We start from the raw sequence: 26,038 nt of genomic DNA, 5'->3' as shown, positions 1-26,038 counted from the left end.
ATTAAAAAAAGAGTTTATATCAGTGAGAGACTAAATAAAAATAACTTAAGCGATATAAAAAAAATTAATAGTTAGAATCTATTATGCTACATAACAGAGACATATAGGCCCGAATTAAAATCAATTTTTCGAAATTTTAGACAGGCCAAAAATAAATTTAAAAAAATAATAAAGTGGCCAACGAGTGGCAAAAATCAAATTTGAAAAAAAAAACAGGTCTAAACCCTAGTAGGCGTAAATGAACAACTTTATAGGTCACTTCATAAATAAACCATAATTACCTGAATGATTCTTGAACTTGTGCCCACCCCCACTGCCACCTTTGAAAGTATCTTCCTCTCTAACGTCGTTAATATTGGATGTTTCAATTTCGGATAACTTTTGAGCCTCTATTACCCTCCTATGTTGCAGGGGGTCTATAAGTTCCCACATAAAAGACTTTATGTTTCTATCGCCCCTGTAGTGCTTTAGGCAATGCAATATGAGTAATCGGCAAAGTGCTTCGAGTTTAGCTTGGTTCATCCCTCTGGAAGATAGTAAAGCTTTATCCTTTTTAACCTCGTTAACTTCACCTATATTTTCTATTTTTTTATTATCCGCGGGTAATTCTGTCACGGTTAACGCTTCCTCGTCGCCGATCTGCTTGATTATGATGGCTGGAGTTCCTTCAGGTGAAACTGTTTTTGGAGGAGAATCCATTAGTTCATTCTTGGAAATTAGCTGGGTATTATCTGATATATCGTCTTGTTGATTTGAAGGTGGTAGGGAACTTCGTTCTACGCCAAAATCGTCTCTCAATATATCATCCCATCTGGCCCAGCTTTTTTTTTAAAAATAAGAACATATATTTTATATGATATTGTTGATTATTAAATATAAAGAAAATGAAATAAGAACTAAAATGTAGATTTTTCATTGGAAATAAAAAATGATATAGAAATTTTCTGTGACATGAAAAGTGGTCATTTGAGTGGTAACATATTTTAAAAACAATTACCCATAAGTAGTTAGTCCCTTTTCGGCCCTGAAACAAATAGCCCTACCCCATCTACGCGTGCTCAGATCGACTTCGGCGCATGCACCTTCATCAGACCAATCGCATCGAGTTTCGGAACCGTCGTCTGCTTCGGAAAAATCTTCTTCTACCTTTTGGCTCGCTTTTTATTTTTAATTTTACAAAAATATTTTTGGCTGTTAAAATAACGTTTGTACAAAACGGAGATATCAAGTTTTGCAAATATTATAAGAGACATGTTGGGTATTTCAATATATGGCGATGTAACAAGGTGAAAACTTCATTTTATATATATATAAAATCGAACGGCTATGAATTAGCGCAAGAGGATCAGAATATTGTTCTGATCATCGTTACCCCATAAAGAAAATTAGAATATTTATATAAGTGATAAGATAATCATCAAAGATGGGACATAGCACGGAACCTTCCAGGCATGCTCAATGGAAATTTGGGAAAAATCATGAAACGCGAAAAGAATGTAGATGGGGAGTTATCTAACCGTCGAAAAAAAATTATGAAAATTTTAATTCAATTTATTTTTTCTTTCTCATAACTAGAAATATAATATCTAGATCATTCAAAAAAATTTCGTTTATTTAGTAACAATATTATTAGTATCATTCATTAATTAATATTATTACTTTTATTATAAATCTTTTTTTTAAAAAAGTATTTAGAATAAATTAACTAGAGATGTAAACGATATATCTTTTTCATCTAATAAAATCAGACGAATTTTTTGTAAAATATGCAAAATATATGTTAAATAATTTTTTTTATGAGTTTAGAATATAGAACAATAATCTCATTTTTGGGAATTAAAAAGCCACTAAAATTCTTTTAATATAATGTAGTCTTCATTTACCTCTATAGTTTATCAATTAGATATGAATTTTTTATAAAAAAACTACTCAAGTAAATACCGTTGTTATCATCTCCATCGGTCACGTTGACAGTATTTTCAAATTTCTTTTTATCCCTACCGTGGATACTACCTCCTACTTTGATCTTGCCGCCGCTTCCTTTGATCCTTCCGCCGACCCCTCCTTTAAATCGTCTCTTCTTCTTACCACAGGCAGTGGCGATAATCTCCATAGGCATACCCGCGGCAGCTAAAAGTCTAGGTTCATTAGCCACCTTGAATTCTGAATCGCTTCCATCCATTTCCTCTTCCATTTCATCGTCCTCCTCTAGCCCACGCATATCCCTCCTCGTTGTTTCGTTAGTTAGCTCGTCGTTCAATTCAAAATCGGAAACCGAACCGGTATCTTCGGAAAACCGGCCTCCGGCTTTGGAACGAGTGGAAAATCCAATCTGTTGTCTGAGGAGCTTACCGGGTTTGCCTTGCATGACATAATGGAAATTAATTTATTTTAAATAACCAATTCCATCAGGATTTATAGACTTACTTTTATTTATTTTTTGTTAATTTTATAGCTAATACTTAGAATAATTATTTGATTTGAATATAAATTTTTGATTAAAATTTAATAAATATCATGAATTATCATCTAATATTATGCCAGCAAATATGTCAAAGAATGAGGGGTTATTCAAAAATTTGTTTATTTTATGAGGTCCATATTAGCAAAGTATAATATATATTTAATTCTTTCAATTTATATGGAAATTATTTATAAGATATTTATAAATAATATTATTTTTACGATATCAATTCCATAATGTCTCAAAAAAAGATTCATTACATATAAATAAAAAAAATTTTTTTTTGCATTTTTCTAAAAACATTATTTTTTAATTTATGATTTATAAATTATCCTTTTACTAGTGAGGGTTTTGCATATATTATTTTTGATTTTTTTTATTGCCCTTCAAAATCCTTACCTGGCAAGATTAATTATTTTTAGATAATAAATTACAAATTCAAATGTTTAAAGTAAAATGTAGTTTGGTAAGATTCTTTATTAGGTATGTAAAATAAATTTTTCTTTTTTGATATCATGAAATTGATATCTTAATAATAATAAGATTTATAAATGAATTCCATCCAAATAATTTATGTACTAAATATATATTTTGCTATCCTACTCGATAAAAATAACGAGAAATTTTTAAATCCCCCTCTCATCAAAATATAGCCACATTTCTTATTCATACTATAAAAAGTAAAGGAAAAATTCATGATTAACCAGTCATTCTTTTGATGGGCTATCTGCTAATTTATTCTAAAATGATAAGATATGAATACGACAATATATAGTGAACAACAATTTCTTTTTATTCCCGCACCTTTTTTGTTCTTTTTGAATTTTCCCGACTTTTTCTTGTCCTCGGATAAGTGGTTGTAATAATAGTAATCGTCGACTTTATCCGCTTTACCTTTAAAGGAAACAAAAATAAAGATTATAAGCATGGATAAAAAAAAAAGGATAAACTATCACTTATAGGTGGAGAAAATTTAGTTTTCTTATAAAAATAATTCATTCATTCATTAAACCTTTGGCGCTTCCGGAATCACCAAATCGGTCCTCACCATTCGGCTCTAGCAAGGCGGCATCTCCCCTACCATACTTGGCAGTCTGTCTTCTCGATCGCCTTTGTTGAAAACATCTCTTCAGCATAGACTCAGTATCCCCTTCTATGAATTCATCCTCCTCTTCAAGGTCGAGGATAGCGAACGATATGGATTTGTTTTTCTGGGGAAGTTTTAAAAAATTTTATATATTTAATATTTTAGGTTAGAAGTTTCACCTAAAAAATATTCGTTCTATATTGTATCCGATTTTGAGCAATCGGATTTTGAATTAATATTCTTTAGAAAAGGAAGAGACGTATTTACCGAATATCAACCGGACCGGATCAAACCGATCCACAATCCGAAAAAAATAACAAAAAATACTTTGCTGCCTGCTTTCAAATCGAATTTAAAAACTCGATAGAAATTAGTTATTTTGGCGGCAAAAATATTTGATAAAATTTTGGGATTGTGAAGCAGTTTTCCCTAGTTCTGGCTTACCTTCACTAGATGCATTATTATATTATGAATATGTATCTATGATTTTCTTATAATAAAATTTAGCGAATGTTAAAACTGTTATATATCTCGAAATAACCCCTCAAAAAAAATTATGGTTAATATTAACATCCATACAGTTAAATTATTGGTCTTTTTTTTTGTTTAAAAAAAACAAACCTTATTTTGAATTTTGTCGACGTCAATGTCCGCCTTTTCGGCCCATTTTTGCCAAAAGTTGGGATCGTCTATATCAATATCGCTCCTATTTCCAGCAGCCGTAAAACTAGCCTAAATTCATATTGAAAAGAAAATATAAAAGCCATAATTTATCTTTTGCTATATACTCTAGTTTCGCGAGTCGAATAAATTATTCTTTTTTACAAAAATTAGTAGATCAAGTTATATTTAAGATAAATCGACCCAGGTGTTTTAATAAATATTGCACCTGTCAGGTTAATATATATATATATAATTTAAATTGAGAATATTTAAAATTTCCCCCATTTTTTAGCAATTTTTTAAAAAATTTTAATCTAAGCTTTATGTTTTTTCTCTCTTTCTTTCTATCCTTCTTTATTTAAATATTTACCTTCTCTAACATTAACTTAGAGATTTTTGGGGATAAATATAAGAAAATTAACTCACGAAAGAAAAAGGTGTTGTTTATACTTTTCACATATTCTCTAAATTAAAGTTATAATTACAGGTCAACCAACTTATCTAGAGCCCAGGCATCCATTTAAAAAAATTATTTTCCAGCCCGTGTTTGCTAATAAATATTAAAATGTCCGAAGGAAAAACTAAGTTAAAAAATTCACAAAAATATTAAAGATTACAAATAACTATCTTGTTTGTTTTATTGACTTCATAGTTTAATATGTCACGTGTCTCCTAGGAACTGAGATGGTATGTTTTATCGACTCGCTTCCTAGTCACTGAGTAAATTATATTCTATGAGATGCTACTTACTACAACATCATAAACTGGCGTTTACAATACTTACAAAATAGGATTTTGAATGCTATCAATGCCTTCTATTAACCACGAAACAGAAGCCTCGTGATCTTTTATTTTTGTTTGGTTCCTTGCCCCAAAAAGGGACATAATACAAAAATATTTTTTACCTTTGCAAAAGTGGATGAGTAATTTTTCCTCTCCCCTTCCTTCGTCCCATCTGCAGCGTCCTCCCCCGTGTTCAGGGCACTGGCTTCGTCTAACACGACGACTTGAGTTCTACGAGACAGTATCTGTTCTATGTCCTCCTCACAAAATTTGTCCCCAGCTTGATCATCGTCCATCAAGGCACCGTAAGCCCCTTTTTTGAGTAGATCCTCGATTTCCTTTTTGGATAGTTGGTTGATGCTGCTAATACCCTTTCGTAGTGCAAAATTTTTAAATAATACATCAGCATTCAAAATTCGATATTTCAATTTTATTGATCTCTAAACATTCTAGGTCTTGGTTTAAAGATCCCCAGGACTGGCCATTCCTTAAAACCCAGACTGGGCTTTAAAATGACTTAAATGCTTAGCGGATCCTAAAAATTTTCTATTTATTACTCTTTAAATAATTAATTTATATGGTAATATATTGCCAAATAAATTAAAATGTATACACAAAAAAAAATGATCCCACTCGAATAACTTATTTTCGTTTCAAGAATATTTTTAATTTCAACCCTATAAAGCCTCAACTACCATATGGCCCCTGCTTAAGCATCTATGTAAGGTTAAATTATAATCGCGTTAATTTGTAGTGCTATTAGACCCAACCGTTTACCTTCATTAAGTAAATACAAAAAAGGAGTAGAGATTGAATCACGTTTATTCGTGTTAGGGAGGATTTTATATCTTCCTAATTTCTTTCATATCAAGATTTATAAAAATTCAAAATGCTCTCTAAAAATATATATCAATTAAAAATAATTTCTGATTGAAGGGAGAAACTTTGCTAAGTCCTCCCGGGAAATCTTTGCCACCTTCCACGTTATTCTCGGTACCACCGGCGGAATTCATCCTCATCGACTGAAGAACGGCTTTGTCGAGCCCGAGTTTCTTCCCGGCCCGATCAAACATCTCCCTTTCGTAAGTGTTTCGACAGATCAAGCGGTATATTTGCACGCGTTTGGATTGACCTTTACAATTTTATTTTCCCCAAATATGTAAATATAATGGTGAATAATATTCGCAAGATGATCTCGATTAGTTGGGAACTTTTTATAGCCATTTTAGCCAATTTGAGGCGGACTAAAATAGATCCTAACGGATATTTTCTTGAAAATATAGCTTATTTAAGAAAAAAAAAATAAGTCAATGAGCACGAGCCTATGGATCAATCTCATATAGCCGATTTTTTTAGCCTTTGCCCAATTATGGCCCATTAGATAAAAGAAGCAATTAAAATAATTTTGGTAGATTCTTAGTTAAATGTTGAATATGATGTAGGGAGAAAGTGGTAAGAGGATGACAACCATTAATGAAATTAAAGAGCGAAATTGGGGCTAAATATAAATTTTTTATAAAAATATGGAAATAAGGAGCGTTAAATAATAAAGAGTCTAATATATTTTAATCAAATGGAAATGAAGTTACCCAAATAAAAATATAATATTTATATATAAATCGAAACCAATCCTATGGCATCTGGCTTGAGCTTGGAGATCGTTTTGAGGGTTCCAATCAGAGTCAAATATAACGCAAGTATCGGCCGCTGTCAGGTTAATGCCTAGCCCTCCGGCTCTGGTGCATAGTAAGAATACGAATCTTGGGTATTAAAAAAAATTTTGAATGTGAAGGCCATTAAAAAAATATATATATACTTTTTGAATACAAAAAAATATTACGATTAATAATATCCAATAAATAGTTGGAGATAGAACAAAATATTAATAAAATGGGATAAATCCGGGGGGAAAAAACAATAAAAGGAATCAAATTTTTAAAGCGTTTTAATAACCTATCTTCGCATTCATTGTCCCCATTTTAAATATTATAGAAAAAATAAACAATCTTTTATGCTTTAAAATTTAAGATTTCTATACAAAATGATTCCTATACACAAATTTCTATAGTTTAAATTATTAAAAATTCTTGTAATGTAGTTAGTTATAAATACAATGAATTACAAATGGGAACGACCTTAAAATGAATTTTTTTTTTGAGAAATATATCATAAAATAATGTCCATTCAAAATGTTTTTAAAAAACGAATCATAATTTTATTTTGAAAACAAAAAAAAATAGCTCCCAAATACCTATCGCTGTCTTTCTTGCAGAATCTATCGATAGCAGCCTGTCTTAAATCGCCTCGGATGCGACCGTCTAGGCGTTCGAATGGGTACCTATTAGATTAAAATATTCAAAGGAAAAAAACCAATCAATAAACAGGTGTAGAAATAAAATCAATCACAATTATTTTCATTTCTTGGAAGAAAACCTTACAAATATTTAGATATTGAATCGTCCATAAATATTTTTCATTTTTTAAAATAGGCAAGAATTATTATTTAAAAAAAATATATGATAAATATTAAAAATACATTTCATTCGAATTTATGAGAAGCATTCTTACACAATAAAATAAGATTGGATTCTCTCTGTAGTGTTGTTAAAACTCCGATTGGGAACGATTTTAAAAAACGGCCCCGATTAAGATTATATTATAATTAAAATAACATTATGTAAGCCTAAAGATTCTGCACATAGCTGGCAGAAATGATTGGACATCTACAATCTCAATTAGTGTTGTTAAACGGCTCGTTTTGAGTCGATTTTTAAAAACGGCTAACTTAATATTCCATCCAGAAAAATATTACGCAAGTATGAAGATTTTGCTCATAGAAGGAACAAAGGTCTAACATATATTAACGAAATCTCGAGGCTTAGGCATAATTTTTTTGGCTAAAATATTGAGCTAGTTGTTTTAAAACACGGCTGAAAATGAGCCGTTTAACCACATTAATCTCAATGCTTACATAATATTATTTTAGCTAAAATATTAATTGGGTCGATTGGCTTTTTAACAACACTAGTATAGCTGTTATTTTGAACATTTTTAAGCTAAAATGGCGATGATTAACTAATATAATATACAAAAAAATATATGTAATATAATCTTTTAAAGAGTATAGATTTGTAATGATTTATTATACCTTTTATAGATAAGGTAATCCTCAAGGAGATCCAAACACCTGACCATCTGGGAAAATATGAGGACCTTGTGGCCATTAGCCTTTAGCTTTGGCAAAAGCTTGTCTATCAGAACCAATTTTCCGGATGAGTTGACCAAGAGTTTGAACGCCGTTTCTTCGGATATCGCGTTATTGAGACGGGATTTCTCCTCTTTGATCTCACCTGGGGGATTATTAGTAAGCGATTCTTCCGATAATATTTTATCTTCGGCACCTGTGGAATAATATATATTAAAAAATTAAATTTAAAAAAAATAATAAAAACTAGAATTTTTATCCATAATGAAAGAAAGAAATAAAAGAAAGATATTTGCAAAAGAAATAAGTAGTAAAAAATATGTTTACATACATAATATAGGTATTATTTAAAGAAAAAGTACCTTTAATGAGGTAAGGATGAATGCAGCACTTCCTTAGTTCCATCATGGCGTTCATGAGATTTGGAACGTTGGAACTCGAGCTTGTCCCTTTGGCCAAATACTCAAAATTTTTCTCGAGGATAGCCCTGTAGTATTTCTTTTGTATGTTGGTCAACTCGACCTAGCAGCATAGCATGATGAAATGAATAAGATAAGTTTAAAATTATTCATATGATTTAATAGCTAAGACCTGCATAGTTAATTATTTAAATCCATGGACCGAGGTCTAGCCTTTTTTTTAAATAGCCATTTTAAAATCTAGCCTGGATTTGCATTCCTATCGGGGGTGGTTTGCCAAATGTATTTTATTCTGAAGAAGCATAATTTTTTTTAAACTTTAGATCGAGATACACTACTAATTCGTGAAATCGGCACAGGGTTTCTAACATTTATTTGTTTTCAGACCAAAATGGTCCGGGTTTCAAAGGCACGAAGGTATATATATGCAAACTATATAATAATAGATATGATAAATTTATGACCTCTATAATGGTTTCTTCTTTGGGAGCTAAACTTTTTTCGACGTCTTCTTTCAACCTCCTCAGCATCATTGGTCTTAGAAGCTTGATATGTATAAAATTTTAAAATACAAATATTATTTGTTAATCATGCTTAACATTTTAAGCATAATCAAGCTCAATTATTGTTATAAGATTCACATTTAATTTCCCTTTCCCTTCATTTATTCATAAATCTACTATTATGACTTACATTCTCTAATATGCACAAATTATAATGCTTTTATTTTTTACATCCTGGAGTTTCGTGACTTGTTCTTCTGTATCTAACGTACCATACTCAGCCAAGAAATTTTGAGACGAAGCAAACTTGACAGGTTCCAAAAAGTTTAAAAGACTCCACAGCTCTTCAATGTTGTTTTGCAAAGGGGTACCCGTCAATAAAACACGATGCTCCTATTCATTATAAAATTTTTTTATAGATATTGGTATGTACATTTTAAATATTTATAATCAAAAATATAACATATTGTAATCCTTTAGATATCAAAATAAAGATTTTAAACTTCACGTTAATTATTAATCAAATTAATGAATGACATTTCCGTAATTTATCTCTAGCCTTAAAGTATCGATGATAAATATCCAAATAAAAAAGACATCTAAGATCCAATCCAACCATGCAATGTTAAATTACCACAAGAGAACAAAAGTAATGCTTCAAATGAATGATTAGATACTAAAATCCAAGTGTATGCACACGAAAAGAATAAGCTATAAATTATTCTTTTAAAAAAATGGAAGTAGGAAAACCATTTTAAGCGATTTGATCCCTTCCATGAGTTTGCATTTAACGTTCTTGAGCCGGTGGGCTTCGTCGATTATACTAACCCTCCACCAAATATTTTTGAGCAACTCGCAATCCTGCATCAAAATTTCGTATGTAGTAATGAGTGCGTGAAACTTGTACACATCGCCTAAACGGTATCCCTTATTATAAGTAAATTTTTTTTATTAAATTATCTACATTTTCATTTATTTCTGATAATGCGGTTATATATTTATCTTCAACTTCTGCCTAGAATATTTTAACGAATAGACAGAAAATTACTGTATAATATGAAGATATATAAATTAAGGGAAGAAAATGATTCGTCTAATATTTTTCTGTTAAATAACTCGATTCTGGGAGGAAAAACCTCCAAAATCGTTAATTTTTTTTTGTTTAAACTGTTATAAAATTATTTAATTATGTTTGTAAAATACTTACTTTGGAATCCCTGAAATACATTTCGTACTCCTGAGCTATTTGTCTGCTAGAAGAGCTTTATTATGTTAAAAGTATAAAATTAAAATAGAAATTATAAACTGTGCTGTTGAATTATTTGCAATTGGAAAATTATCCCTTGCTACAACAAATTATAGCTCAATCTTTGCTCGAAATTTTACACTGTACTTAAATTTTAAATAATGGAGTATTAACCTGCCGTGATACACGATAACGTTGAGATCAGCCCACATCTCGAATTCCCTCTGCCAATTGGCTATGGTCGACAAGGGAGCCAAAATAAGGTAAGGCCCTTTGATGCCGGCCTTGTACATTTCCAAGAGAAAGGTAATCGATTGGACCGTTTTACCTAGGCCCATCTCGTCCGCGAGAATGCAATTTTGTCTAATATTGTATGGGGGGGGGGAATTGGGTAGCAAATTATTAAAGTTTTTGTGATTAATAATAAAAACGATTCGGAATCCAATCTGTTGACTGAACTCGCTTTTGTCAATCAAAGGGTTGAAGATGATCGGAATTATATATTTTTAAAAAATCCTACAACACCATTTTTATCCCCCCAAACCTTATAATAAAAATAATAAAAAAGGGATATATCCAATGAATTGGTAATATATATTTTTTTTTATCTCCTTGAGGTCTTTACCAGTTCTAAATGAAAATAATTTTTTTAATAAATATTATACCTTCCTTAGCATCTTATAAATATGACGACTAGAGCAGAATAACTTTATAACTAACCCTGCATTCATAGTTAGCGCGAATTCGCGACGAAGTATATAAAAATGAATGTAAAATTATTAAATTTATATATTTTCTATACTTCGCCCCCGAATTTGCGCTAACTGTGAACGCAATGTAAGACATCGTTTAATGTCGATTTAACTTGTCAACACGAATATATCAGGTCTAAAAATTACATTAAATTTACAGGCTGTGTTCATTTGCTCAAATTCGAGTCGGACTTATAATGTAATGACATGGCATTTGCGAAGATGTATAATAAAAAGTTATGGTTTTTATTAAAATAAATTAACTCAAATATATCTAATGTAAAGAAAATGAGATTTAATCAAGCAGGGCGGTATTTAATGCCATTGAAATCACAGCTGATTATTCCCAGCTATAATAATTTTAAATATAGGTCGCAACATATGCTTCTCAAATTTAATCGTATCGTTTTCCGTTTCGCTCCATATTTATAACATATCTATTTATTATCCTGATATTGTAAATAACGTAGCGTTAAATATAGCATCGCTTAGACAAATCGCGTTTATTAAAAATGAGGCCTAAATAACTATTCGTTATCCATGCTATACGACAATTTTAGTTTTCGAATAAGTAATAAAATAATATATGCAAATATTTTTTTTTACCGATTGTACCAACAGAAAGAAAGCCAATTCACGCCCTCTAGCTGATAATCTCTGAGTTTGTTTCCGTTTTTGAATTCAATGGTATCGTCTATTTTCCTCCACATGGATGGATCGGGTCGGGGTATACGCTAAAAAAATTTTTTAAATACATTTCAAAAAAATTAATATAATTTCTCCTTTGATTAAATGTATCTTCTTTTTGTTCAAAAATTTAGGTTAAATTTGAATATACTATTTATCAGTTGTTTTTTTTTAAATAAATATTTTTTTGCCACAAAATTTTGAGAAAAAAATTTTTGAATATCGTAAAATTAAATTTTTTTTAAAATAAGATTTAAATTTTTCTTTAAAAAAAAATTAATTGTGATTTCAATCATAAAAGATTTTATTAATGTATTTTTTTACAAAAAAGTTTGGAAATTTAGGGGATTTGAACATTCTCAAAAATATCTTAATCTTAAAAAATCATCAGATTTTTTTATTTTGAAAAATATTTTAAATTTATGCTATTTATATTTTTACTAAATAAATGGATGAATGATAATGCTAAGTATGGTGTTAATAATTTATTAATGATACAATGTTAGTAGTTTTGTTAAACGGCGATATTTTAAAAAACGTCTAACTCAATATTTTAGCCAAAAAAATATTAGGTAAGTCTTAAAATTTTGCTCATAAGATGAAATGTTTGGACATTTATTAAACAAATTTCGAGACTTGCCTAATATTAATTTAAAATAGAACCTTGACGATATTTTTCGGACTATGTTATAATTTAAAAATCAGATTAGTTGGATTAAATATATTGACACAAGACTATAAAAAGTGTAAAATAAAAAAATGGTCAATAATTACCTTGGTGGATATTCTGGGAACCCTCTGGCATCTCCTAAAGGCCATAATTTTTGCCTTATCCACATTTTCCTCCCTCTCCCAAGTTATATCCTCATAGCACATTGATCTCCATTTCACCAAGTATATCTTACCTTCTCTCGATTCAGCCGCGAAAATTGGAGGAGCTACCTTAGTCCGATCAGGATTATCAGTAGATGAAGAGGGGATTATATCGTCCGTTTTGATATCGCTGTTTATGACTTCGCCGGGTTGGCGATGTTCATCTTTATCATACTCGTAATTAGTTTCCATTTTTGCGATTTCGGGTTCTGCTACATCGATCTCTTGATCCAGGAGCGACATGGTTTTCTTTATCACAGCAGATTTATCATCTACCTTATTATTATCTTTGAGATCCCCTGTATTGGCGCGGGATGGGTGGTCTTGGTAAACTTCGTTTTTGGAGCTACCTTTAGTTTCTTGAATGGATAATTCCGCGGTTTCGGCATTGTCATATGTCTCCTCTGATTTGATAAGCGGTGGAGGTATCGGGCGGTGCGAATGAATAATATCGTTTATAATTTCTTCCGTTTTCGCCGTAATTGCTTCCTTCCCGTTCAGCGCAGGTCGAATATCGTTGGCGATTTCTTCGGCTTTAACTATGCCCACTTCTCCAATCTTCGTGAATGGTAGGGCGGTTAAAATTATAACCATAATATTTTTATTATCGTAAAAAAAATGCCTATAAAATTTCATGAAATTCACTCGTTACGAGTACAGGGCAGAAATATTATTGACTGGTAATTTAATGAATTTTAAATAATGGAAGTGACAACGATATTGACAAAATACAGTCATCATGAAATATTTACAACCCCCCCCCCCCTTACTATACTTATTGTTGATTAAAATGTTAAATGTTTGATGATTATTTCCTCTTTGTAATTTGTCGAGTTATTGGGCTCAACATTCGTGGAGATATAAAAGGTATCTTTCAGAAAATTTGTAAACAGGGTGAAGATTTATATCAGATTTGTTTTCCATGAGGAATATATAGATAGCCAATATTTATCGGTGGGTTTAGGTAATTAATTACTAACATCCATGCTAACGATAATAATATGATTCCTGGACTAGCTTGTATAAGAGTTCCATAAAACTATACAAGGCGCGCCATTTTATGGATCTTTTGTTTTTTTTAAAAAAGTTAAAATTATTTTCTCTCCTGGGCTTTCTTGTATAACTGCACAGATGATTTACCTTTAAATATAAATAGGTTTTTTTAAAAATTTTATCTACCTACCTTCGAAGCCGATCAAACGCGGCTATAAAATTTGCAATCTCTCCGATTATGCGAAAATTCTTGAATCTCGCGAAAGGCATAATGTCAAAGCGGGACACTCGGTTATATGCCTAACAACTCTCTTTATTTCTAATTTTTTTTGTGCGTGGTATGGTAAATTAAAACTCCCAACCAAACCTTAGAAGATTATTGCTAAAAATAATATAAATATCAGTCGATGTCACATTTTTTCTAAAAAAAATATATGAAGCCAGATAAATCGATTGTCGTTGTATAAAAGAAAAGGAGGAAGAAGAAATGAATAAAAATAAAATATAACCTTATTAACGACCGAATCGATACTTTTGAGCTGCGCGTTTTCTTCTAATTCTTGATCGTTGGGTAGGGCCAGATTTTCTTCGTAATAATAATAATTGCAGGGCAAATAATTCTCGAAGTAGGAATAGTCGAAGACGTCTTCGGCCATCACACGTTCGATCTCCAGGAAATCTTGGTTGAAAACTTCTTCGTTGAGCTAATTAATATTTTTGGGGAGAAAAATTATAGCCATTTAAGTAAGTATCGTTGCAAACTTGTCAGGTAATCATTTTATTCGTAATTCGGAGTCAAAACGGTATTAATTTTTTTTAGCTAATAACGATACCAACAATGATTATAACACCGTCCTAACTTACTAAAAATTATCTAGCAGAATTTGTGAACTAATCTTTAATTTATAAAACTAGTTTTACTAATTTTATCTTGGACAGACCAATTTGACAACATTAATTACTAAATCGGCGATAAAAATTCGTAATTAATTACGAAGAAATAGGATGGGAGGTTAGAAAACAAAATCAGGTAGTATTTAGGTTCGTCCAAAGTCAAAAGATTTTTCAAAAAAAAAATGATTCTCGCATTAGTTTGTTATCGTAAATTTCAATAATAAATTAATTTTTATTTAAATTTTGACTTTGTTTATTTATTTTTTTAACATTTACATATAACACCAAAAAAAAAACAATAATTTATAAATGTGGTTTGAAACATATTTTCTTTTACAATTGATGAATAGATTTAAATCCCTGATCCCAAATAAATAAATAAATTTTTGGAGTTTCATTTTTTATTTTTGAAGAGCAATTTAAACTTTGATTTAAAAGTTTTTGTCTAATAATAATAATATTTAACAATATTTATTTCTTTTTTTAAAAAATTTTATTCATCAATATTATTTTTCTATCTTTCTTTGCTTATTTTTTTTTAATAAAAATTCGAATAGATTATCAACAAGCAACGAATATATTTCCGCATTCAATCAAAAAATATTTTTAATCTGAAATATTTTTGTAATTTAATACAATAAAAAAATTATATCGATATGGTACATCTCTATAAATTTTCTTAAATAGAAGAACCGATATTTAGCGTTTTTAAAAAATATCGGATCGGGCCGATACCAGTAAAAAATCGATTCGATCTTTTTACTTTTCTTTTTTATTTATTTTATGTATATTTATTTTACATTAATAATATTTTCTAAATAATTTTGTTTTAAACAATGCAAATACACAACACCCCTTAAATTTTATTTATTTTTTTAAATAGATTTATAGTATTTTGAAAGTTTTTTTTTTATAAAAATAGAAAGGAAAACCCAAAGTTTTATTTATTTTAAATTTTTTTAAATAATAACGCGGCAGAATTTTAAAACTGTTATACTTACTCTCTTATATTTATACTTTAAATAAAAGAATTTTTTTAAATATGGTATCTGAATTACGGAAATATTTTACAAAAGACAAAGATAATTTTGCGAAATGCGTTAGGAATTCTAATTTCACGGGGAGGAATACTGAAAAATTCATTTTATACTACCAATATCGGTAAACTTTTTTTAATTATTGTAAAAATAAAAAAATTAAATTAAATGCATAATTCGATTTTTTGCATAAAAATATTGTTTTCTTAATTACATTCAAAGGGTTGTGGTGAAAAATTAATATAAATATCGGATCGATTTTGAACCAATATCAGAATATATCGGATCGGATTGGTGAAAAATATGTGGATCGGCACAACCCTAATTCTAAACCATACTTTCATAGTTGATATGAAAGAATACGGTACTTGAAGAATTGACTTATCAAAAAATGTAACCATGGAAAAATATGGATATAGAACATTATAATATTCAGTCTACGTATCACAATTTTTCATTGTAATTTGTAGGCAGAATCATATCATAAAAAATCAATTATGTTTTTTTTGCTCTTTTATCTTCTCCAACAAGAAATAAACAGCTTTTTTCAAAATATTCAAATCATGAACCATTTTTTAGTTTTTAAATCATTTAAGAATTAAATAAATTTAAAATTAAAATTCAGCGAAAAAATCGTATTTAAAAAATAATAATTACGTCCATATATCCTATATTGCCAGGTAGATCCAAATCAAATTCTTTCCTTTTGGCCCTGTACCGTTTAATCTTAGAAGCTCCTCGTTTGTCAAGTAAAGACAGGGTGTCTTCATCGAGCCATAGGCAATGAAGGTAAGAGAAGTACTTGAATTTAACGTAAAACTCTTCCACCTGACGCGTTATTTCCCTTTTTCCTTTGGTAAGTAACGTTTCCGCTTCTTTATTTTTTCCCGCTTTAAGCGAAACTTTATCAAGGCTGCGTATTTCTACGTTGCTTTCATTCTCATCATTTTCGTTAACAATATTATTAGTATCGGTGGTTATTAACTGATATTCCTCTTCAATCTTTGCTTCGATGGCTATCGTAACAGACTTATCCGTGATCTCTTCAGTTACCCGCTCGTTCGTATCTAGTGTAGATTTATACGCTTCCAATTTTATAAAATTGATCGAGGCAGCTTTATCATCATTATCTATGTTTAATAAGATATCGGGAACTCGATTTTCTTTAGCGGAATCCACATCTGGTGGGGCGATACTGAAATCGACTTGGATCATCTCAGAACATTGGTGTCCTTTATCCGGGGTAGGTTCGACGCTTTCAATTTTCGTGGCTCCTTTAACAATTCCTTCCTCGGTATTATTGTTGACTTGAGGAGTATCTTCGAGTTTATTAGCTCTCATAATGACTTCGTCATCTGTGCTCACCATGACCTTGGTAACTATCCTAGAATCCATAATTTTTTCCACAACCAGGGACTCGTAGCCTCCACCCAAAAGATATGTCTCGTCGAAAATGTAGGGAACGGCCAATGGTGGAAGAGGTTCTCTAGAGAAATCCCTTTCATCCCCCTTAGATGTTTCCTTTGAATTTCGGTGAATATTTCCGGCGGCCTTTGATTCCAATTTGATTAAACGATGAGAGAGAGCCAAAGCGGATCGGCCGAATTCTGTAGTCACATTGACCATTTCGGGCTTATAGTGTGGGCCTTCCAGTTTTCTCCTTCGCCTCAGGTCCGCTAAAGGGTTAAGCGGTTCAGAATGATCGTCTTCTTCAATTGTTCCCATATGCTCACTCTTGGGAGTGTTGAGTGATTTAACGGGTAGAGACGAATCAGATTGCACAGCTATTGAGGGTGAAGTCGTCATAGTAAGAGGGATTGATGAGTTATCACCTACGATGTTATTAATGTTAGGAAGAGTTGTCGTGTTATCTATTCCTGCAATAGTATTGTTATTATCCGTTGATAGTCCAGCTAAGTCCGTGGTTTGGGAAAAATCTCCTTTAGATAAGCCGATAAATAAATAGCAGGTTTATAATATATAAATAAAACAGTTTCATTTTGGGGAATAAATAACCATTTATAAATTCCCAACCAAATGCTCAGTAATAACTAGTTACAGTTACCTTTTTTGAGGAACTTGAGCTTGCAACCAAACTAGATTTATAATTTATTTTATTATATCTTATAAAAAAGTTAGATTATTTATATAAATGTGTATCAATTTAATTAAAGTTTAAAATAAATCTTGTGTGTAATTAATTCTTTCCCGCCAACAAATATTTAAAATCAAAATTTTGTAATCGTCATTTTATAAGCAGTGTTTTGCAATTTAATTTATTAATTAAAAAGAATAATTATTTTTTATCAGTTCAATGTATTATTTTTACAATTTTAAATCATTTTTAAGAGCGCGTTTTATGTAAATTTAAAAATTTGATTTTACCGGAAATATATTAAGATATGTTTAGAGAAAACCTACTAAAATTTTTAGAAAATTGTTTGAATAACCTTTCTTTCTCTCTAACTTAAGAGAATATATATTAGTTTCTAGATTTTTATATAAATTATAATCAAAGTCAAAAGTTAAGCGATTGTCTGAAATTCATAGAGTAGATCTATTCTAAATATGGCGAAATACTTTCCTAAATTTTTTAAGCTTTAATATACGCGCTCAAAAAATGATTTAAAGTTAAAAAAAAACACATGGATGGGAAAAAACACGTTGATGCTAAATATAATAAATGATTTTTCTTCTTTCTTAAAGTTGTTTTTGTTTCATGCTTTTAAGTAAGTCACATAATTAATTGCATCTTTTGATAAAGAAAAATTAAGGTCATTATAATGTAACTATTAGATTTGAGTAACTTACATTTCAAGTAAGGTATCTATGATATTAACTAGTTACTCTTGAAAAGTAACGTTAACAAACACTAAAAAATATAATTTATTTTATCATCTTATCTACAATCTATCTATAATAACCAAATAAATTTCAAATAAACAAAACCTTTTAAATCAACAAGCCCAATATTGGAATTCGTCTCTGGGTTTGAATCTCCTTGAACAATGATGGCATCCATAATGGCATCAGAACTGAAAAAATCAACATTGGTAGAAGAGGAGGTGAGAGATTGGAGATTTCTGGCACTCGATTTCTTCTTAGTGGGTGCGTGCATGATTTCCCGCTCGAAGGTTTCGTCATCCATGGCTTCGTCCATGTACACCTTTCGTTTAACTTGTCTCGCGGATCGACGTTTCTATAGGGGAAAAATATAATGAATGATTTATGCACCCATAAGATGATCATGCAAAATCCGTTTATTTATGATCTTGCTTGAGGATAAAAACACGAGGGAGTTAAAGTGGCAATTTTACTTGTGATAAACTAATGGTCCTGGGGGCATTCTTGATATAATTTAAATAAAACAAATAATACCTCAATAAAAGAAATATCCACATCTTCCGTTCCCACTAAGGCGACTATCGTTTCATTTTCTTCTCGATTATCGTTATCATTATAATTTTCTTCAGTATTCCCAATCTTCCCGACATCTAATTTTTCGCTTTTCTTCCTAGAATAATCCCTGTAGGCCCTGACCGTGGTATCACGGTATTCATCATCACTGGCGTCATCTTCGGCAGTCACTTCGTCGTCGCAGTAATCGGCCGACAGATCACCTCCATCTTTTTTCGGTTTTCTGCCTCTTTTGGGTGTCTTACCGCCTGATTTTCGCTCTTTTCGACTGGAAGAGGATCGGGCCGAACCCTTTTTGCGACCTCTAGTGCCTACGACGATAGGTGTTCTTGTTAATTATTATTTTATTTTTTGAGAAAATTATAAGATTTACAACGAAGAAATTCGAGTCATAATAATAATGGCTACCAGATTTTTCCCATAAATTAGATTTTCCTCTCACCAAGACGTAAAGTTTTTGCGATCATAATTTATTCAAATGCTGAAAAAAAAAGTTTCACGTGTAGGAGATAAAAAATATTGTCCCATCTTTTAAAAGAAATCTGGTAGCTGACATATCCTCTAGAAACGAACCTGCTTCTAAAGATATCGTCTGCTTAAAAAATTAACAAATGTCGAGCAAGCTCAGATTAAATAAACTTATTTTAATTGTAGTTTACTTCAATTTTATGAGTCGGTGCCTTGATTTCTTCCTTCCACTTCCGCTACCTGCTGGGCCAGAGGAAAACTCGTCCGAACTCGTATTTTTATCACCCTTTTCTATCCGATAAGCCGGGTCCACGTCAGCTGTCAACCCAGGTTCTTTGTTGCCAGCCACACTAGCTGCTTCCTTAAAAGGGTTATTTTAATTTGATGTAATGATATCAATATTTTTCTAAAAAAATACACTATTTTTCGGCCTTACACGAAAAGGGGAAAAAAATTATTGATTTGAGAACTCTTGTATAAGGTCAATTTCCATAATCCCAAAGTGATTATAATGAAATATTAAAATTATACAGATTATTTTCCTCATATATAAAATAAAAAGTTATGGTTTGGCTAAAGAAAGAAGATTAAATTATATATTTAGAATCTTTCTTTTTTTTTAAATCAAAAATCATTTGCTCTTTTTTTAGGAAAGAATGAAGATCATTATGGTTAAGGCATTTATAGTAAACGCGTTATTTTCAAGCGTTGCTTTATTTATCGTTATCGAAATCAGAGCTGATTCCTCATAGCGTTAACAATGACACAGTTAGCATTAACAATGGCACATTTAGCGTTAATATTTTTTCGATATGAAGAAAAACAATGAAGTATTATCATCATAAGGCTTCATATTTATAAATTATAAATATTTATTGGCTTGATTTTAGAAATAACGCACCGCTTGAACATAACGCGCTTACTATAAATAAGGCCCTAGTCCAAAATCTTTTCTAATAAAATTCGAATAGTTTTAAAACTTTCGGAATTTTAATGAAATTGTATGTTAAATTTTTAAAATACTCTTAGAAATTATATTTTTGGGTACGTTTTTATTTTTATATTAAAAAAAGGCTTATATTTTTTTTTTCTTCTACGAAGTTTCAAAAGTTTTGGAAATAGTATTTTTGGTTGAATTTAGCCTATAGAGAAATTTCATATAGTATTCGAAAATTAATAACAAATTAAAGATCCATAGGCTAGAAAAAAGAAATTGGAATCTACGCGAGACGTTCAATTTTAAATTGTTAATTTGTCAAAATGTCAAAACAACAAATAAAAAGAAGTTTAATTAATTGTCTGAGTCAATTTTTAGCCGAAAACTATCACTTTGGCCTAGGGGGGTTTTGTTAAAAAATTAGGAGCTCAAATTTTGAAGTAACTAATATAAATTAGAACGCCTTAATGTTAACGGATTTTCTCCGGCAAGCGCCTGAAGATTGAGCGGAATTAGCCGGCATTTAGTCATTACCCAACTATACTAAATACGACGCGGCATAATGATCAAGTTTCTTCGGATCATCGGAAAATTTAATCGCGAAAACGACAAAATAAAAGATGGGAAAAAAGGATTATAAAAAAAGAAACTAACGATATCAGCTCCGCTGCCACGATCCAAGGATAATGAACCATCGGTTTTTTTGCGTTTCTGGCTGACCACGAAAGTGACCGAACTTGCTAATATATTGGCAGGTCCACCTCCGCCGGTCCCCAGTGATACGTTATTAGCGATGTTAGTGAGCGAAGTCGATATTGAGAGGGAGGTGGGCGAATGGGCAGGGGGAGACGATCCGACTGGGATCATAACCAGACTACAGGTCGAAGAGGAGGAAAGGGTTTCCCTGGGTTGAGAGGAAGAGAGATCTAATAAGAGGTCATTAAGGGAATCATTGATGGTTTTTTCCTCTTCCGTCTTAAAAGACGAGATGGTGGGCACTTTACTATTACGTTTCTTAACGGGTCCCTCCTTTTTAGGGCGAGCCGGGGTCTTAGGTAAAGCTACGGTGTTTTCGTCGGCCATTTTACGCTCCTTTTTTTTACGTTTGGGGGCTGGTTTAAAACTGAGTTCGGAGCCAGATACCACGGGTTCGAGGCCAGATTTTGAGTTTGCGGGCTGGGCCTTGGGCTCGTTATTGCTGACTCCGAAGTTCGTGCCATAGGTAGCTGGGTGAAATGAACCCATCGCTTGGGCATTTGGATGCGAGGGCGAACGATAGGAAGCATGCAAATCGAGCGAAGCGCGCGAGGCAAGGCTCGACACCACTAAGGGATTGAGAGTGTCCTGTTGTATAATACATAATTTTATATAGAAATATAATAATTACTTAACTCGAGAAATATGCATGCAAAAGCATATTGTAATTCAATGTTTAAAAAAATTGATGTGAGCGGATATTAAATACCAAATAAAGAATAGATACGAATCAAATAATATGCAGACGATATTTACTAAGTTCTCAAATAGGAAAGCAATGAATATAAGAACTTTCAAAATCGTAGGTAATGTATTCCGAAATGCTGATTTGAAAGAAGCTGTAAAAAATATATAAAAAATACGAGCAAAAATGATCCTCTAGAAATTATTCTCTTAGCGAATCGATTGACAGTGCGTATATAATGTTTTTTTAAACAAATTTCTTCAGAAATAGTAGCGCGTTTTTTTTAAAGAAAAGCTATCATTTTGTTGATTTTTATATTTAAGTATTTAATAAATACGTCAAGGGAAGGAAAGAGAAAGGATGATAAATATAATAACAAAATTAAAAGGTTTTTTCTACTATTTTTATATATAAAAAAAAATGTGTTATGTTTAGTTAAGATTTACAAAAAAAAGAAAGAGGAGAACTGATGAGTATCGTAATTAATTTAATTTTTTAAAAAAAATTATTTCATCCTCTAGGAATTTTTTTTTTACCGAGATGTGATATTAATACCCATTACATAACAACTTATTTATACAAATACAATAACTAATATTATAGATTAAATATTTATTATTATGTCATTTATTTTATATAGATGGGAATTATCGATTTGTGAAACTGGAAATGGAGAAGTAAAAAAAGAAACTGCCTTTAATGACATTAAAATATATAAAATGATTATTTGAATTATTTTTTTTGGAAAACAAAGGAGAAAAGGAATGATGATATAATCTTTTTAATATTCGAAAACCCATCTCCAAAAGGGATTGATGTATCAGCTGGAGTTTCGCTATAATAGCTATTAAAAAATTAAGTTCTCAAAGGAAAACTGTGCCTTTAATTATGGCAATGGTGTGTTTTAAGGTCTTACAATGCAGACGTTCTTAAAAAAATCTTTGCTTGCCCTTCATTCTAAAGATGCAATTTAATTTGAATCAATGTTTGGGGGAAAACATTATTCATATGGGACTTAAAAGAAAAAATAGGTTTTACTATTAAAAAGTGAAAGATAGTCTTAAAAATAAATTACAAATCCAGTTAGGGTCTAAAAACATATTTGCATTGCCCATATTTTTCATTTCCTCCCTTTGAAACAATTTATAAAATATTGTCATAATTTAAAGTGTCAAAATTTTTAAAAATCCCAGCTGGGCCAGGTCTAAAAATTATACATCTGCATGCCCTGATTAGTATAAGTTTTGTCACAAATCAATTGCAATCAAATCATTCATAAATGCAAAGATTAGATTTTTTTATCTAGTCTTTTTTAATTATAGGAATCACCATTATATAATAAATATTGATCATTATACAATAGCCCTATCTCACATTAATCAATATGAGGGAAATTTATTTGTGTTAAAAGAAATTTGGAAATAGATAAGATATTAGCCAATAGAAAAAAATACAATGTTTTTGGGACATGGCATTGCCACATTCTTATCTTATCCGATCAAAAATATATTATTTCTTTCTCCATTTTTTTCCTTTTCTTCCTTTTTTATTCCTTTCACATTTAAAAATGTCCTGGCCTTTAAATAAAGGTTTTTTTTGAAAATTAAATACTTGTATCATAAAGGAGTTTGGTTCATTCAGTGGTTCTTTCTTAATGTATTCTGCATGTCTAACAAGTGTACTAGTTGATAATTGATGTGAGGAATTATTGTTGTGCAGGAAATTAAGGGATGTAGGAAACTCTATATCCTGGTCAAGCAAAAGACTTTGGAAAGATGGGGTATGAGATGGCCTAGAGGTCCTGACAGAGAATTGAGAGTTTTCTACAAAACTCCTATTGAGAGGTGGGTACTTAATCTCTGGAACAATTAGCATATCTTTTGATAAATGATGTTCTTCTATTTTGATAGGCAAATGACTAATATTTTGTATGGGGGGTTTATACATGGTAGCACCAGGTATTTGATTTAATAATGTTGTAGGGTAGGCAGCATATCTTGTGACAGTTATATCTGATTCATGTTTAAGTAGTGTAGGCTCTTCCTTGATTTTTTGGATAGAGGGTGTTGATGATGCCATCCCCAAATTTAGTGTGGGTTGAAATGGTTCACATTTTGGCAGAATTTTATCTTCCAAACCATAAATTTCAGGGTCTCGTAGGGAGTCCAAAAAGGATTGTTTGTATGTTGTGGTATTTGGAAAGGTGTGGCCCATTGGGTAATGTTTTATGGATGAACCACCCTGTGTTATTAAAGATGCTAAATTACCTAATGGATATTTTTCAATAATGTATGGTTTGCCAATATTTTCATTTACCATGATGTTTTGTGATGGTAGTGTAGATATAGCTTGATTGTAGGCAGTAGAAAAACTTTCATTTGATTTTGTTGTTGCTATGTATGATCTATTTATAATTTTGGTAAGATCATTCTCGTTGAAAGCAAATTTTTGTTGGTCTATTGTAGCATTTGATAACATGAGAGAATTGTTATTAATTGAGTTATTATAGCTGCTATTGTTGAAATCTGAATATGAATTGGGAAAATTAATATATGAATTTTGGAGAGGGGGCCTGTTAAAAATAGTAGTAGGTGGCTTTGCATTATTTTGAGCAAGAAAAGGGCTTGGTTGTTGAGGTTTTCTATCATTTAAAATTTGAGGGTGGTTATAATATTCATTTTTAATAGCTAGATGAGTGCAGGTAATAGGAATGTATTTGTTAGATTGAGGCATACCTTGAGGTGTACTTTGTTGATAGTTCAAGATATTAATGTCACCCCTTCCATCATTGTAGTATCTTATGGGCATAGCTTGATGATGCATGGGCTGACCCTGATGAGGATTGAAAGAGGGATGCACCATTGGGGCTCTGGTAAAATCTTCGGTAGGTGTCTGGTTGACAGGAATAAATCTCTTATTTACAGGAGGAGCATTGGTATAATTATTTGGATAGGGCAAATTATTAAAATTTATCTCTTGAGGCCTTTGGTTTGGAATAATTAAAGGGTTATCTTGGTAAGGTAGCATGGGTATTCTTGTGGCAGTTTTGTCAGGATAATAAGACTGATTATTTATATTATGTGGAGTTTGGTGAGGTAGATAATTATTATAATAATTATTTTGTGGATGAGATGATCTGTATGGTATCTGGTTGAGTGTGCTATTGTTAATTTCCATGGCTTGTGATGAGTGATTATAAATAGATATACCAACAGTATTATTATTGCCATGTACTGGAAAATTAGAATTGGCATCGAATAAATTCAATGGCTGTTGCTGTAACTGGTTAGAATTTTGTGAATTTGAAGGTTGATAAGCTTGTATATTATAATTAGAAGAGTACATTTGGTTTAAAGGATGATAATTTTGTCTATTGGGAATATTATATGAGGCTGCTGGAGGTGGCATATCATTGAGCTCATCCAAAAAACTAGATGTCTTACCCCCAATTATGGGTTGTGTAAGGTTCAAATGGGAAGGATAAGAAGATTGGTTTGAAGAACTCATATTATATTGGTTTTATGAATATTGTGGTATTGACAAGCAATAATGATAAGGCATTATAATGACTCTAAATGCAATTCTATATAAATTATGAATAAAAAATAAGTTTATAATAAAAAAAAAAGGAAAAAATTGTTAATAAAAAATGTTTATAGTAAAAATAATGTCAAAAATTGTTGCAATGATAATATATCTCTACCTTTAATATCATCAATTTATTTTGTTAAAGCAAAAAAAAATTAGTGAATTCAGGCTTCAATTTTCTATTATTCAAATATAAACACAATTTTTAATTTTATGTTATTTACTAACACCTCAACGAGAAAAAAATATTAGTAAATTTAAAAGTCAATTTATTATTTCATATTTTAGTGCTTTTCTAAAAAAAAAATTTTAATTTAAAAAAAATAAATAATAACCATTACTCTCATTTTCCCAAATGCTACAACACATCTTCCTATTTATATTTTGTTTTTACTTTTTTTGCATTCGATCATTTAACGCCATTTTAATTTTTCAATTTTTTTAAAAAAAAATAAAGATAAAGGAGAAATTGCAAAAACTCATTTGATTGGTAGATTTATAAATAAAATGTATATTTTTTTTTCAAGATCTTAAACGAAGTTTGTGCAAAAACCTATATATTTTGGGGAGTATTTTTTTCT

At 30.7% G+C, this 26,038-nt stretch overlaps 1 protein-coding gene across 2 annotated transcripts in view; it reads right to left on the bottom strand.

Annotated features, from left to right (window-relative positions):
• The window catches only part of LOC135922655 (uncharacterized), a 37,339-nt gene that overhangs the window by 10,860 nt on the left and 441 nt on the right, over window positions 1–26,038 (bottom strand). For both annotated transcript variants that reach the window (XM_065457082.1, XM_065457083.1), the window contains exons 2-27: window positions 23,481–25,452; window positions 21,083–21,772; window positions 19,683–19,852; window positions 18,985–19,351; window positions 18,556–18,805; window positions 16,264–17,546; window positions 14,185–14,379; window positions 12,584–13,240; window positions 11,729–11,856; window positions 10,545–10,733; window positions 10,332–10,386; window positions 9,875–10,051; window positions 9,356–9,517; window positions 9,086–9,166; window positions 8,565–8,724; window positions 8,146–8,398; window positions 7,249–7,335; window positions 6,624–6,757; window positions 5,942–6,129; window positions 5,120–5,368; window positions 4,173–4,283; window positions 3,477–3,675; window positions 3,269–3,358; window positions 1,942–2,361; window positions 998–1,157; window positions 282–820 (exon numbers count right to left, since the gene is read on the bottom strand). In XM_065457082.1, coding sequence (XP_065313154.1) covers window positions 282–820; window positions 998–1,157; window positions 1,942–2,361; window positions 3,269–3,358; window positions 3,477–3,675; window positions 4,173–4,283; window positions 5,120–5,368; window positions 5,942–6,129; window positions 6,624–6,757; window positions 7,249–7,335; window positions 8,146–8,398; window positions 8,565–8,724; window positions 9,086–9,166; window positions 9,356–9,517; window positions 9,875–10,051; window positions 10,332–10,386; window positions 10,545–10,733; window positions 11,729–11,856; window positions 12,584–13,240; window positions 14,185–14,379; window positions 16,264–17,546; window positions 18,556–18,805; window positions 18,985–19,351; window positions 19,683–19,852; window positions 21,083–21,772; window positions 23,481–25,376 — 8,890 coding nt within the window. In that variant the 5' untranslated portion in view covers window positions 25,377–25,452. The remainder of the gene's footprint in view (window positions 1–281; window positions 821–997; window positions 1,158–1,941; window positions 2,362–3,268; window positions 3,359–3,476; window positions 3,676–4,172; window positions 4,284–5,119; window positions 5,369–5,941; window positions 6,130–6,623; window positions 6,758–7,248; window positions 7,336–8,145; window positions 8,399–8,564; window positions 8,725–9,085; window positions 9,167–9,355; window positions 9,518–9,874; window positions 10,052–10,331; window positions 10,387–10,544; window positions 10,734–11,728; window positions 11,857–12,583; window positions 13,241–14,184; window positions 14,380–16,263; window positions 17,547–18,555; window positions 18,806–18,984; window positions 19,352–19,682; window positions 19,853–21,082; window positions 21,773–23,480; window positions 25,453–26,038) is intronic.

Source organism: Gordionus sp. m RMFG-2023, chromosome 1 (genome assembly GCF_954871325.1).
Source record: "Gordionus sp. m RMFG-2023 chromosome 1, tfGorSpeb1-WG-v2, whole genome shotgun sequence".
NCBI lineage: Eukaryota > Metazoa > Nematomorpha > Gordioida > Chordodea > Parachordodidae > Gordionus > Gordionus sp. m RMFG-2023.
This window is presented reverse-complemented; position numbering and strand designations above follow the sequence as displayed.